Below are 12,530 nucleotides of genomic sequence, written 5' to 3'. Positions count from 1 at the left end.
GCTATATGAAGATCTATATCTTGTTTTTGGAGGGATATAGATTACTGATTTTGTTTTGACATCGATGTCATCTGCTTCAAGGAACCACATAATAAAAGAAAACTGAATCGCTAATAGCACGATCAAAGGTGGCGATGAAAAAATTTGAATCCAAATTGGCAAAAACAAACTAAAAATAAATCAGTGTGAGAACACAAACCTGATCTGGATGAAAAATATATTTTAATGTGATTAGCTCCGTCAGCGCAGCAGATCCATGCCCCACTTCGTTCTTGCAATCTGGGAGAGGAACGGATCTATTTCCATGTGGACAAACTGGCAAAAACAAACTAAAAACAAATGAGCGTGAGAAGTCAAACCTGATATGGATAAAAAAATGTGATTAGCTCCGTCAGTGCAGCAGATTCATGCCCCACTTCCTTCTTGCAATTTGGAAGAGGCACGGATCTATTTCCATGTGGAGAGGTAGAGAGAGAAGAGAGTTTGAGGAGAGAGACGTGAGATGGAGAGAGGGGTCCATCTCCAACTTCCTTCCTCCAATATGAGAAAGACATGGATCTCTTTCCCATCAGAACATGAAGAGAGACATGAGAGCGTGAGAGATTTGCTGCGGGACTGAGAATAGGATTACTTCAGGTCGTTCGTTAGTGTTAAAGGAAGAGATGGAGACGTACATGCCTGGGAGATTGAGAGAAAGTAGGATTGCTTCAGCTTATTTTTTACTGGGAAAGGAAGAAACGGTGGAGATAGATATTTTAAGGGTATCTCATTTAGTTTTTTTCTTCAAAAGTGTATAAGTTAATCTAGACCGTAATAACTTGGTCCCATCATTAAATCTACGGCTCCTAATTTCTAATTAACGTGAGAATTAATTAGGAGTCTCTAATTAGTATAGGTATAGATTGCGTGAGTTTAATTTGTCTACATCATGTCATTGTTCTTCATGGATTAATTTGTTTTACTTAATACTCTAGATGCATGCTGGATAGCGCTCGTTGAGTGGAGTAATAGTAATAGGTGCACGCAGGAGTCGGCCTATTTGTTTATGGACGTGATGCCTATATACACATGATCATTGTCGTGAATATCACATAACTATCTGTTTTTCTGCCAATTGCCCAATAGTAATTTGTTTGCGCACCGTATGTTATTATTCCATGAGAGATACCATTAGGGAAAGTTATGGCTCTCGGGCCTATTATGCAAACTAAGACATTCCGCATAGGAAGTGGTAATATTCTTGGAAAGAGTGTGATCCAATATTTTTTCACTTGTGCGGGATCATTACCTTTGATAGGAGGTTCTATTGTTGCAAGAATTACAAGTTATGCGGATGCAATATCTTTGCTTATAGCGCAATTGGAAAGACAATTTGTGCACATGCATCCTTTCATACAATGGTTGTTCCTAGAATTCTCTAATATCCATGAAGCTTCCACTAAACATCTAGCTACTATATTCCTTTGTCAAGAATTTAGTAATATCACACTAGAATCTAGGGATATATTTTCTCATTATAGGGTTAACGGTGAGTGCCCACCCATAGAGGGAATTCTTTATGAGTTGGAAGAAATAAGAAAACTAAGATCTACAGACTATATTTCTTATGATGAGAACCTTAGAAAGAGGGTACCGCTTAATGTCCTAGTTGATAAGATTTCTGAACACAATGATCAATTTGATATACCAAAACTTGGATTAGATTATAAGCTTCAAACAAAATTAAGGAAATACCTTCATAGGAATTTATACAATGAGGAACTAACTATCACTTATGAAAAACCTGAGGAAGAGCCTCATGTTCGTCCCAAAGTAGACCTTTCGGATCATAATGTTGTGCCATTTAGCCCCTTCAATTATTTTTGCTTACCTATCACGAAGTTGCTGCTCAAATAAGGGAATATGATTATGGCATGATGGGTCATTCTTACAAAGATAACAACACTCGAAACTATGCAATATGCCTAGCTAGGGGCGTAAAACAATAGCGCTTGTTGGGAGGAAACCCAATAGTTATATATATTTATATTAGTGTGTGATAACATTATTATTGCCTCTGTAATGATTGTGTTTTTATGTTTTAATTAGTGTTTGTGCCAAGTAAAGCCTTTGGGATGATTTGCATGATGAGTAGAATTGATAAGGTGGAAAAACAGAAACTTTGACGTCCAGTGCATAATTTCTCTGATTTTATTAGAATGTATTTTTAAGATGATTTTTTACATAGTATTTATATAAAAATTCCTCAGGTGTTCCTAATTGTTCATAATGTTTGGAGTTACATAAGTATAGGTTCGTTACAGATTACTACAGACTATTCTGTTTCAGTCACATTCTATTTTTGCATGTGTAGTTTGCTTGTTTTGATGATGCTATGGATTGTATCGGGGGTATAAGCCATGAAGGAGTTAAGATACAGTACCCTATGCTAAAATAAAATAAGAATCAATATGTAACATCACCTTAAAGTATTTGATATGTTGCTTATACTAACGGATCTCACGAAGTTTTGTTGAGTTTTATGTGATTGAAGTTTTCAAGTTTTGGGTATTGTCCCGATGGACAAAAGAATTGAGGAGCAGAAAAAGCCTAAGCTTGGGGATGCCCAAGACACCCCAAGATAATATTCTAGGAATACTCAAACGTCTAAGCTTGGGGATGCCCCGGAAGTCATCCCCTCTTTTCGTCTCAATCCATCGGTATATTACTTGGAGCTATATTTGTATTCGTCACATGATATGAGTTTTTCTTTGAGCGTCATTTTTTTGTTTGCTTTTACTTTCAATATACCACAATCTTTGTTTGCTAGACACACCTATTTGAGAGAGATCACATCATCGCAATTTGTTAGAATACTCTATGTGCTTCAATCTTATTTGGATACTCTTTTTTCCCCTATCATAAACCTTATTCGGTACTCTTTTTTCCCTATCCAATTGGCGGTTGATACGGAATGCCTAAGAAAATATTCATTCAACTTCAATAAGGTATATTTCAATATTCCAGTCATCGACAAAGAACGAACACCCTAAGAACATGGTTGAAGCAGTCAACCAAGTTGCTAGTCATGTCACTATATCTTCAACCTCCTTCATCGTAAGCGCGTGACCACTTGTGTTTCTCCTCATAATTCCTACTCAAGAATGCTCTTCCCCTTTGTTCTTTTCCAATGCCTTGAAGATTTTATCATAGCGGTATTTGAATGCATCGATGGTGAATGTCGTACACACATGGGTAAGGTCTTTGCAGAACTCTTTGCTCTTGCATGCCCGGTAAAAGTTTGCCATGAAATGCCTCATGTACCATTGATGGTGAAGCTTTGGTAGCCCCGGAATAACCACATCTATCTCCTTGAGAATGTCTTGGTGCCGGTCCGATATGATGCATACCTCCCTATTCCCAATCACCTTCCTTCTCACATGCCCCATGAACCACTCCCGGTTGTCGTCATGCTCGGAAGGAACCAAAGCAAAGGCAGTAGGCTACACGTTATCATTAGACGAGTGAGACACTACCACCATTAGGGTGCCCTTGTATTTGCCAGACAAGAATGTGCCATCTATAGACAACACGAGACAACAATGCTTGAATGCCTCGATGCATCTCTAGAAGGCACGGTGAAAGACTGCGTCAATTTCCTCCACTGCATGCCACATGTCGGGGTTCCTATGTGTGGTGGCTCCCTACATCCTTGGAATAATATTGTATGCGTCCTCATAATCACCATGCAACATCCTGCTAGCATTTGCCTTGCCTTCCACACCTTCCCACAATTAACCTTGTATCTGAATTGTCCTTCAACCAAACTCATGAGAAACTTCACCTTCACGGTTGGATCGTGGGATATCGCATTCAACAATTTGTATCCTAAAAACTCAGATGTGAGTTGGTGGTGTCCCTTGCTTCGGTCGGCTTTGTCTCGCGGTATGCATGTGTGAGTGTCCACACAACTCTTCAGCACCCATTGCCCGGTTTCTTGAATTTTTCTTCCACGGACCTTCCAACGACAACCTTCTTTGTCGCATTCGATGGTGTACCGCAAATTTTGGTTGGAATGACCAACAAGAAACGGCCCATGGTTTCTAATGGCATAGTCACTCAACCATATCTTGAACTCTCCCAAGAAACCAAACTTGGTGCCTTTTCATCAAATGAGCATTCTCATCCTTATCCTTGGGTTTAGGGTCACCGACCTTCGGGCATGGTGTTAGTTCATACAACCGCAATCTCATGCCACCATCAACAATGGCCTTGTCGTCCAGATTAAGATCATGAAACAATGGGGCACCTCTTTCCTTCCCCGCCACCATCTTGAAAATTTATTTTTCTTGTTCAGTGAATCCATCCTCTTCCAATTCCTCCACCGGACCCACGTCATCCAAGTCATACCCATACATACGGCTATAGGGGAGGCTATGGTTCATGTCTTGCTCGTACAGAATCACATCCAAGTTACCAATGGGATTATAATGAATCTCTTGAGCTTCCGCATAGACATCAACATGGGTGATAGCATCATCGTAAACATGAGCATCACCATCATCAACATGAGCAGCAGCATCATCAGCATGAACCTCTTCCTCCTAAATTACCATGGATCTACATTTCATCTTCGCTTCATTTGGTGGTTGACTGGAAGAATTGGGGACATACACCTCCACCCTTCCATCGTGTATTGGGGAGGAGGCATGTCGGTTTAAGTCAGTTTGTAGAACATGACGCTCTACCTTGGTGGCAAATGATTCAAGTGATTTCTCTTGCGATTCAACTACTTTATCCTTGTACACATTCCAATGCAATTTCGAGGTGATAGGCATGCTCTTCAATCGAGACTTCACCCCCACTCCAACATCATACCTTCCAATAAGTTTAACTTCATCATTTGGGTCAATCCAATTTAACACACTTTTAACTTTCACAGCCACCTCCTCATAGGTTGGGCTTGAGTTAAAAACCATGGGTTCTTCCCCTTCATCGACATTGCCTTTCATAGATATCCCATTATCCAAATAATGTACATTAACAAGTCTATCCAGCTAAATACATTGTAAAAATGTCAATGATAGGCCGACAACATAATATGGACCAAATAACTACTGCGCATTATATTCATGGATCGAGAAAGATCTATGCATTAAATTCAAACAACAACAAATATAACAAAATATCATTGCTTAACCCTAACTACTTAATAATGGCATTGCCTAACCCTAACCCTAAACCTACAAAAATGCCAAACACTAATTACAGATCGGTGTTACAAACATGATGATTAGGCATACTACACATACTCAAGCATAGAAACAACCCTATCACCCCTCAAATCCATTAATTTCACACCAAAATGACCTAAACTAGGGTTTACATACAGGTAAAGAGTGCCACCAAATGAGATGATTCCAATCAACCAAAAAGAAGAGAGTGGCTAAGGTACCTTGAGTGATGAAATTGGGCTCGATCCACCAAAGAAAACTCAAACAATGGAGATGGATTGGGTGGAGGCAAGGATGGGGGGAGAGGGGAGAGGAGCTCAGCTCGAGGAAGAGGGACATTTGGGGTGAATGGGTGGCTCGTGGGACCCATCCAATCCCCCTCACTCACTTAATAGTCTGAGAACCCTACTGCCACTTGATGACGAGTTGATGGATATACTTCTCGCCCCTTGTTGGTTACCCCAAGTGGAAGGTGGAGATGTAGTCAGCAGCAGATTTCCCTTACACAGAGACTGTAAGGTTTATCGAACCAGGAGGACTCCGAGGATCAACAAGTAGGTGTCCGCTGCTCTCACGCTAGCACAAGACATGGACCTGCACACTCAACAAATAACTTTGCTCCCAACGAGTACAAAGAGGTTGTCAATCTCTCCGGCTTGTAGTTTGCAAAGGATCAAAACACAAACGGGAATAGTGATAGTGATTGCAATGGAAAAGTAAATGAAAGCAGTAAATGATGGAGGTGTAAGCAATGGTGGTGATGTGGACCTGAGTCACATGATGTTCACTAGTGATGTCTCTCTCCCAAAAGACGATAAACAACTATGCTTGTGTAAACAAATTATAGATGGGCAATTGACAAAATTATAAACGCACGGCAATGCTAATTATGCTACTTGAAAGTTAGAGGCTCAATAGTAATGGGCAGTACGCCAAGACAAGTAGACTGTTTATTCATCAGCATCTACTTACTAATCATCCACCTTGAGATATCTATCCAGAACATCTCGTTGGTATTAAGTTGTGAGCCCCATCCAAAGTGTAAACTCAAAGCAATGGATAACTGCATTAACGAACTATGCGTAAGGTAAAAAATCCTTGCAACCACGGTCACAAGCACCGTTGTTTTCTCCCTGGTGGCAACAGCACATCCCCTAGTCTCATGGTTCTGTCACTCAAGCTAAACATCAGGGGGCATGAACCCAAAATCATGCATAACGCTCCCTCTTGGAGTTACAATCTACTACTCGGCCAAAGCAATAAAAAGCAACGGAGAACATGCATGAATCACTAAAGAACATAATATAAAAGGATAATCAAATATATAACCTATACAATCTGAACATAATCTCATAATTCATCGGATCCCAGCAAACCGAGCATAGCAATAGCAGGAAAATTACATAGATGCCTTGATCATGTAGGACAGCTCACAAGGGCTAATCATTGAAGCACAAGATTGGAGAGAAGACATCACATAGCGACTGGTCATGGACTCATGGTCCAAGGAGGACTACTCACGGCACATCCGGGAAGCGTCCATGACGGTGGAGAAGCTCTCGGATGTCAATCCTCCCCCGGCAGGGTGCCGGGAAGAGGTCTCCTGAAGCTCCCGATCTCGGAAGCGCTGCGGTGGCGGAACGATGGAGAAATTCGCGATTCTGGATATGATGGAAGGGTTTCCGATCGGAGGGGTAAATATAGGCCAAAGGAGGGTGTCAGAGGGCGTGGGGCCCACCCAGGCAGCCTGTGGGCGCGACCAGGGGGGCAGGTCGCATAGGGAGGCCACCTGGGCAGCCCCTGGCTCCCCTCTGGCCCACCTTTGGTGCTCCGAAAGCTTCCTTCACGCTGATTTTTATATATTTTTCTCGGGATTTTTGGGACTCTGGAAATTTGGGTAAAAGTCCCTGCAAAAAAGACATCTTCAGACAGAAACTGGCATTGGATGCACTGAGTTAGTAGGTTAGTCCAAATATGTGTAAAAAGATATAAAAGTGTAGCAAAACATATAGCAATGTCACCCAAAAGATCATGGAACAAGCTGAAATTATAGATACATTTTGGACGTATCACCACTCCGTGTGGTGGTAGCCACGTTTCCATGTCAACAGGGCCAGGCGGCGGCTTCTACGTTTACCCGACCCCTACCACCATAGACAGTGGAGGTAGCATGTTCTATCCTACCACCAGCTCGGATGGCGGTAGGAAAAGGGTCAGATCCGTATTTTTTTACACACGGGGTTAGATCCGGCTAAACTAAGCCAAAATGGTCAAAACAGTGAAATCGGCTTCGCACGGACGATGAATGGTCCCAACGCACAGATTTTGTCCAACTTTTCATTTGTTTGGGTCACCCGTCCACCTAGCGGACGTGTGGCCGACACGCACGGACGACGAATGCTCCCAACATGCAGACACAGAAGCGGACAAGAGCATAGCAACACCATGGCAAGCAACACTCTGCAGCTGCCATGTCTCCTCTTTCACGGCGATGGCGCCGGCGTGGGCGCACGCGGGAACCTTCTTGTGTCGCCCTTCCCCTGCTCCTCGCCGGCAGGCACCTCATCGCGTCGCCCCTCCGCTCCTCATCGCGCCGTCCCTCCGCTCCCTGTTGCGTCGCCCCTTCGCTCGTCCTCGCCGACGGTCACCTCATCGTGCCGCCCCTCTGCTCCCTATCGCTTCGCCCCTCTGCTCCTTGTTGCGCCACTCCTCCGCTCCTCGTAGCCGACGGGCACCTCCTCGTGCCGCCCCTCTTCTCCCTATCGTGTCGCCCCTCCGCTCCTGTCACCGACTAGGCGCCTCCTCACGCACTGTGACCCCTTTCGTGTCGCCCCTCCGCCCTCTCGCGCCGTCGTCGGATCTTGCTGGTGCCAAAGTCGGGGGATGGCTCCGTCGCGGGCTCCAACTCCCCATGAGCTCCAGCGCCAGCGTCGGTTGCTCTACCGATGTAGATGGTGGCCTGCGCCGGTGGCCTCATCGATAAGCGTCGCAGCGCCCCTCTGCTTCGTACCCATTTGTGTCCGTATTTGGGCCAACTTTGGGTCAGGGAGGTAATAAACGGACAGCACGCGGACATGCGCGTCCGTTTAGGTCATTCCATTGGGCCAAGTTTCGTGTCCGAATGATCCAAACATACAAAATGGGTCGTTGCATAGGAGTGCTCTTAATTATACATAGTGAAGTTTCTCAAAATGATGTCGATTAGTTAGTTGTCAACGTAGTCAAAACTGGTCAATACAGTTAAAACTATTTAAACGCAGCTTCTGTCAAGCTAAGGAAGTGTCCTCTGTCACTCAAGCTAAACATCAGGGGGGCATGAACCCTAAACCCTAAAACGCTAAGGGAGTGTGATAACAAACTTTTCATTTGTCACATTCAATTTTTTTAGAACAGTTTTATGGTCAAACTTGCTTGAAGTGTACGAGGCACGCAACCTTTCCCCTCTGTCTTCGTTTGTCGGGCAGACCGCAGACCTGCAGCCAACAGTGGCCAGCCATTGACGTGCTGCACTGCACCGCCAGAAGTCTACAGTGCCCAAACATCCACCAGTCCAAGCCAAGGGACGGACGGACCACATCCAGCTCTACGGCCGGCCGAGGGCACCACCCGTCATGTCGCTGCGGCGCCTCCTAGGCCTAGGCCTCTCCGGCCGCTCCCTCTCCATCACCGACCTCCCCGGCCGTCTCCGCCGCTCCCTCTCCTCCTCCTCCACCGCCTCCTCGCACCCGCCATGGGCCATCATCGACGACACGACCATGGTCGACAGATCGTCGTCGGCCCCGGGCGTGCGCTTCCGCCGCGCCCAGCCTCCGGGCGTCTCCAACATCACGGCCGCGGCGCACCTCGTCGGCCCCAGGGACGTCCCCGCCGCCGACAGCAACGTCATCCAAGTCCTCGGCGGCGAAGTCAGCGCGGCCAGCGGCGACGGCCACCTCCTCCTCAGCTACCTCGACCTTCAGGCGGAGGCCTCCTGCACCGCCTGGGAGCTCACCGCGGCCCCCGAAATCCAGCGCTTCGTCTACAACCCCGTCAGCGGCCAGGCGCTCCCTCTGCCGGACATCGATGGCTCGAAAAGGGCCCTGTTTTGTCACCGCATGGGCCTCCTCACCCAAGCCGACGGCGGGCTCGGGCGCAGTCCGCCTGACCGGTTCGCCGTCGCCGAGCTCGTCGGCCAGGGCGCCGCCCTTGTGCGGTTTCTCTCCGAGGAAGGGACGTGGAGGACGGTGATGCTGGGCAGACCATCGCTGCTCCCGCGCCGGATGGACGCAAACCAGTCGACGGTGGCCTTCGGCGGCCGGCTGTGGTGGGTCGACCTGACCTTTGGGGCCATCTCCGTCGACCCCTTCAGCGACCGGCCGGAGTCCCACCTCGTCGAGCTGCCGAGCGGCAGCGTGCTGCCTGAGCGTCCAGTTACATTTGCAGTTGACGGAGATCTTAGGAAGGTCCACGACAAGACGAGTTTCATGCTAGAGGTGGCCAGGCACCGCCGCGTCGGCGTAAGCGAGGGGATGCTGCGCTACGCCGAGGTGTCTCCTGTCGACCCGTTCCTGCTCAGCTACTATGTGCTCGACGACGACAATGGCAGCGGCTGGACGCTGGAGCACCAGGTGGCGCTCAAGCAGGTCTTGGCCGATGGAGGCTACCCGTCGGCGTCGGCGGCGCCACAGATTGCCGTGCTTGACCCACTGAATGCGAATGCCATATACCTTAAGGTCGGCAAGAACGTCGTCATCGTGGACATGCACAATGTGAAGGTGATCGGGGCCTCTCCGCTTGAAGGCGACTACTTTTCTCTGCTACCATGCGTGTTTCCACCGTGGCTTGGATCAAGCCGGATCCCCAGTACCCCAGGTAACCAATCACTTGTTTGTTGTAAGTTTTAACTGCTAGTACTGCTTATCTCCTTATGTTTCAGTTTGTGCTGGTGCATTGCTTGCTTGAGTTGTCTTTGTGCTTGAGCAGAATTTTGTGATTTTTTTAATATAATGTGGAAACATACAAATGGATGAATTTTGTGATTTGTGACTATTCCATGGCGCGTGTCGTAAATTGGTAGATGATCACAATTGTACATTTCTGTGAAGAATGTCTATTTGCACAAGTACCATGTTCATAAAACTCTATGTATGTTGTTCAAATCTTGTGTGGCTGATAATATATACTGTATCTCTTCAGTAGCTAGCAGCAGTCTCCTTTGACAACTATTTGCAGTTGAGAACGATGTCTAAATACACAAACAACTACTTCCTCTGTACCTAAATTATTATAGTTGGGGAGAACTAGACTAGTTCTCCCCAACTACAATTATTTAGGTACAGAGGGAGTATTTGGTTTCTCTGAATTTGTAATTTACAGTACATATTGTTTCCACGCCCTATAATTTGGTTCAGAAGATAACTTAAGGATGTTGTCTTCACTTCATGACTCTTGTACACTTCTTAATTCAACTGACCAGTGTCAAGTTTCTAAATATATTATGTTCCTTTGATCCGTGTTAAGCTACGTGAGCAGTGAGCTGTGCTGAATTCTTGATAACTAACTTGTATGTATCTCTTGTGTCTGCTAGCACGTTTGTTATAAGCAATGTATAGTTTAAACTGTTACAAATTGTTCTGAGTTAGCATAGATTATGTATGTTCTTCAAGTTCTTGTGCCTTGACAAAGAAAACATTTTTCAGGCAACAACGATGACATGGAAGGGACAGATGATCTGGTTAGTTGTGTCTATAACTTTTGAGTGAGTATCAGGCTACCAGCTTATGTATCCCTGGGTGGGTACTATCTTATAGCCTCCTACTTAATGCTTCTTTACTTATCCATTATTAGTATTACATTCGCACTGTCAGTACTCAGGATGCTTTGAGCTTCCTTCTCGTAATGATGGCCACTCTTTTATTTTTCTTGAAATATTACCAACAACTGATAAAAGTAAAAAACCTGAAGCTTATTACTACAGTGAGTTTAGGTTCAAGCCAAGGAATTTTAGGTGAAGTGAACGTCCCCCTGTGTCGCTCATTTGAGGCGGCTAGGGTGGAAACCCTAGCTGCCGCCTGCCCCCTCCTCTGTCTGCCCCCGCCATGTGGTTTAGTCTTTTTGAATCTTTGATGAGTGTGTATAACTCTGAGATGTTGCCATGTGGTTTTGTCTTGTTAAATCTTAGATGAGTGTATAAAAGAGCTGTGGGAATATGTCTATGGATGTTTGAGGCAAATATGCAGCTAACTTTTGCCTCCAAACAGGGCAAACTTCTGTCTTATATGTATGTAACTTATACAGAACTAGCAATAGATGAGATAGATGGAGTATAATAGCACATTTCTTTACTTGTTTTTTCATATGAGTCTTCCTTCTCCATGTTGATTCAGTTGTTCCTGATATTAATTTTATTTTTACTTTTCAGGTTTCGTGGAACTAATACTGGATGGAGAGTTGTGTTATATTAGGAAGGAAGCTGCCAGTGGTCTGTCAAACTCTCATTTTGGGGAAATCTGGATAATTTTGGGTTTATCTTAGGTTGCTGATTAACTACTACTACCCCTGTAACTAAATATAAGACGTTTTTGCAGTTTAAATTGAACTGCAAAAACGTCTTATATTTAGTTACAGAGGTAGTATCTTGTTTCGAGGTAGCTGCTTCAGCCGCCAAACTAGGGCATTCCAGTAGAACTAAATTAAATCTGGCAGCAGTTTCGTTCATGAAAGTTTACCAGATTGGCGGTATGAAGGTACTTTTCACCGCTGTGAAGCTGCATACTGCCATCTTATCTGACATCAAAGAGTTGCTTATGATGTTTAGCAATTTCTCTTCCACCTTTTTTCGGCAGAATAGGCAAAGTTGCCGCTCACATGTGTGCTAAAACTTCTAGTACTAAGATTATGCAAAGATGCAAGTGGATCAGCTCTGCTCCTGATTTCTTGTTTGATTGCCTATATCTTTGACTGTAATCCCTCTGCTGTTATGGAATGAATAGCTGCTTGAACCACCAAAAACAAAACATATCACATATGACGCGTCTCATCCACATGGCAAACCATCGCCCAAGTTGGAGTCACTGAGATGTAGTAGCACCATCATGGACTGTATGTAGTACTCCCTCCGTCCCAAAATAACTGTCTCAACTTTATACTAGCTCTAGTGCAAAGTTGTACTAAGCTTGAGACAGTTATTTTGGGATGGAGGGAGTAGTATTTACAAGGATAAGGAGTATTTCAAAATCAGAATTTTGCATCAGATGGTGAACCCATAATGCAATTATCCGTTTACATGTTATCAGTGTTCCACATTCTACACTTCCAAAAAACATAAAAAGAAAAACT

General features: G+C 44.9%; 1 protein-coding gene across 1 annotated transcript; it reads left to right on the top strand.

The window, feature by feature from the left end:
• Positions 1-8,727: 8,727 nt before the first annotated feature.
• On the top strand, positions 8,728-12,134 carry LOC123395321. The gene is made up of 3 exons (XM_045090305.1): positions 8,728-10,064; positions 10,892-10,984; positions 11,614-12,134. The coding sequence occupies exons 1-2, from the start codon at positions 8,825-8,827 to the stop codon at positions 10,948-10,950; spliced, it is 1,299 nt and encodes a 432-aa protein (XP_044946240.1). The 5' UTR covers positions 8,728-8,824; the 3' UTR covers positions 10,951-10,984; positions 11,614-12,134.
• Positions 12,135-12,530: the final 396 nt, after the last annotated feature.

The sequence above is a fragment of the Hordeum vulgare genome, chromosome 5H, assembly GCF_904849725.1.
Source record: "Hordeum vulgare subsp. vulgare chromosome 5H, MorexV3_pseudomolecules_assembly, whole genome shotgun sequence".
Taxonomy (NCBI): Eukaryota; Viridiplantae; Streptophyta; class Magnoliopsida; order Poales; family Poaceae; genus Hordeum; species Hordeum vulgare.
Note: the sequence above shows the minus strand (reverse complement) of the source record. Positions and strands in the feature narration are given on the sequence as shown.